This window comes from Helobdella robusta (assembly GCF_000326865.2).
Source record: "Helobdella robusta unplaced genomic scaffold HELROscaffold_48, whole genome shotgun sequence".
NCBI classification, from domain to species: domain Eukaryota; kingdom Metazoa; phylum Annelida; class Clitellata; order Rhynchobdellida; family Glossiphoniidae; genus Helobdella; species Helobdella robusta.
The window spans coordinates 1,266,345-1,268,591 of NW_008705215.1; the positions used below are offsets into that span (position 1 = coordinate 1,266,345).

General features: G+C 30.8%; 1 protein-coding gene across 1 annotated transcript in view; it reads right to left on the bottom strand.

Moving 5' to 3' along the window:
• Positions 1-1,321: 1,321 nt before the first annotated feature.
• Positions 1,322-2,247, bottom strand: part of HELRODRAFT_193365 (hypothetical protein) — a gene marked incomplete at both ends in the record, with an annotated part of 2,394 nt that continues 1,468 nt past the window's right edge. The window contains one exon of the mRNA XM_009026653.1: positions 1,322-2,247. This exon is cut by the window's right edge and continues 75 nt beyond it. Within this exon, the coding sequence (XP_009024901.1) occupies positions 1,322-2,247 (926 nt within the window).

The following is a 2,247-nucleotide window of genomic DNA, read 5'->3' on the forward strand; positions in this document are numbered from 1 at the left end:
TATATACGGTTATATAGATTTATATATAGTTATGTAGAATTATTATTATATATAGTCATATAGTGATATATACTGTTATATATATTTATATATAGTTTTGTAGAGTTATTGAATATATATAGATATATAGTGATATATAAGGTTATGTAGATTTATATATAGTTATGTAGAATTAATTGATTATATATAGTTATTTAGTGTTATATACGGTTACATAAATTTTTATATAGTTATGTAGAGTTATTAATTATATAGTTATATAGTGTTATATACAGTTATATAGATTTTTATATAGTTATGTAGAGTTATTGATTATATATAGTTATATAGTGATATATACGGTTAAATAGATTTATATATAGTTATATAGTGTTATTGAAAATATATAGTTATATAGTGATATATACGGTTAAATAGATTTATATATAGTTATGTAGAGTTATTGATTATATATAGTTATATAGTGATATATACGATTATGTAGATTTATATATAGTTATATAGTGTTATTGAAAATATATAGTTATATATTGATATATACGGTTATATAAATTTATATATATTTATGCAGAGCTATTGATTATATATAGTTATAAAGTGATTCATACGGTCATATAGATTTATATATAGTTATATAGTGTTATTGATTATATATAGTTATATTGTAATATATACGGTTATTTAGATTTATATATAGTTTTTATTATATTTATAATAATAATTATAATTACATAATTATAACATGTTTTTTCAACGATAGAGGGTCAACCTCCCCCGTTCACCCGTTCACAACGGGCCAAGTTTCAACAAACCCCCGGGGCACGGTTAACCAGTATTTAATAACTGTCACATAGCAATTTTATTGCTTTAAAGAATTATTTTCAGATCAATAACTTTATTAATTAACATTAACAATAACAGCCAGTGGTGACCAATGACCAAGTGACCAATGGTGCAGGTTCTTGCTTCGCACCCTTCTGATGACAACTCTGTTAGAACGATGTACCGTAAAAATTAATTCTTGCCCCATCGATGTTGACAAATAGTATAATTATTGTTATTAGTAATAATTTTAACATTATAATTATTATTATTATTATTAATAATGATATTTTATTGTTCGACAGATATAAAATTCACACACACGCACGCACACACGCACGCACACACACGCGCACTTACATTCATATAATTTTATTCATTCCTTTATTTGTTCATACAATCAATCGTTCATTTATTTACTCATTCATCAATTTATTCATTCATTCATTAAGTTTATTGCTATCCATTCATTCGTTCGTTTATTCATTCATTCATTCATTCATTTCATCTGATACGAACAAAGAAATAATTTTCTAAGTGCTAATAATTTCTCGTCCGACCCAAACAATTCGACCTGCAACACCCTATTCTCTTCATTCCTCTCTCCTGATTGGTTGGATTCCGAGCTGTGACCTAATTTCAGCAATTCCGATTGGCTGCTGGTAATATTTATTTTTAGCAACGCTTGAGAATTTCCGCTGAGGGCGAAAATGACGTCAACATTGTTGCCTAGCAGCTGAGTTAGCTGGTTGATTGGTGGGTGGCGTCTGATTGGTTGATTGACAGACAGACTGTCCAATGGAAATGATTTCAATGTCAATCCATTAATATCGACAAGGCTGACGGCTTGTTTGTTGTTATTATTATTAGTAATTGTAGTAGCAGTGGTAGTAGCGGTAGCGGTAGTGGCAGCAACATTCTGTTGACATACCGAATGAAGAACAGCAAATATCTCATTGAGATGATTGACAGCTGTCGGGTTAATGACTCCGCCCCCAAGACGAATTTTTCTAGAAGCGTCTGCCTTCAGTTTGTCGACGTTATATAGGGTCAAGAAATTCAACCCGAGGTCAAGGTTCAGAACAATTAATTTTGATTTGTCGGAGCTGGTTGCTATAGCAACTGCGATGACGTCATTCAACCATGTTTCGATGTCTATTTTTAATTTGTTGTGTGAGTCGATGTTGTTGACCACGCCCCTCCAGACTTTTGATTGGCTGGGCTTGTTTGGGTCGTAATTTGGACTGTCCAATAGGAAAAGGAGATTCTTTAAATTGTAAGCTACTGCTTTAACCGGATTGGTCAAACTTGCTACCGTAAAATGATGCGTTTGATTTTTATTGGTCGAAAGGGATAGAGGAATGGAAGAAGGCTTGCTATTGGCTGTAAGAATGTTGCTGTTTGTTATTGTTATCGTGTTGCACT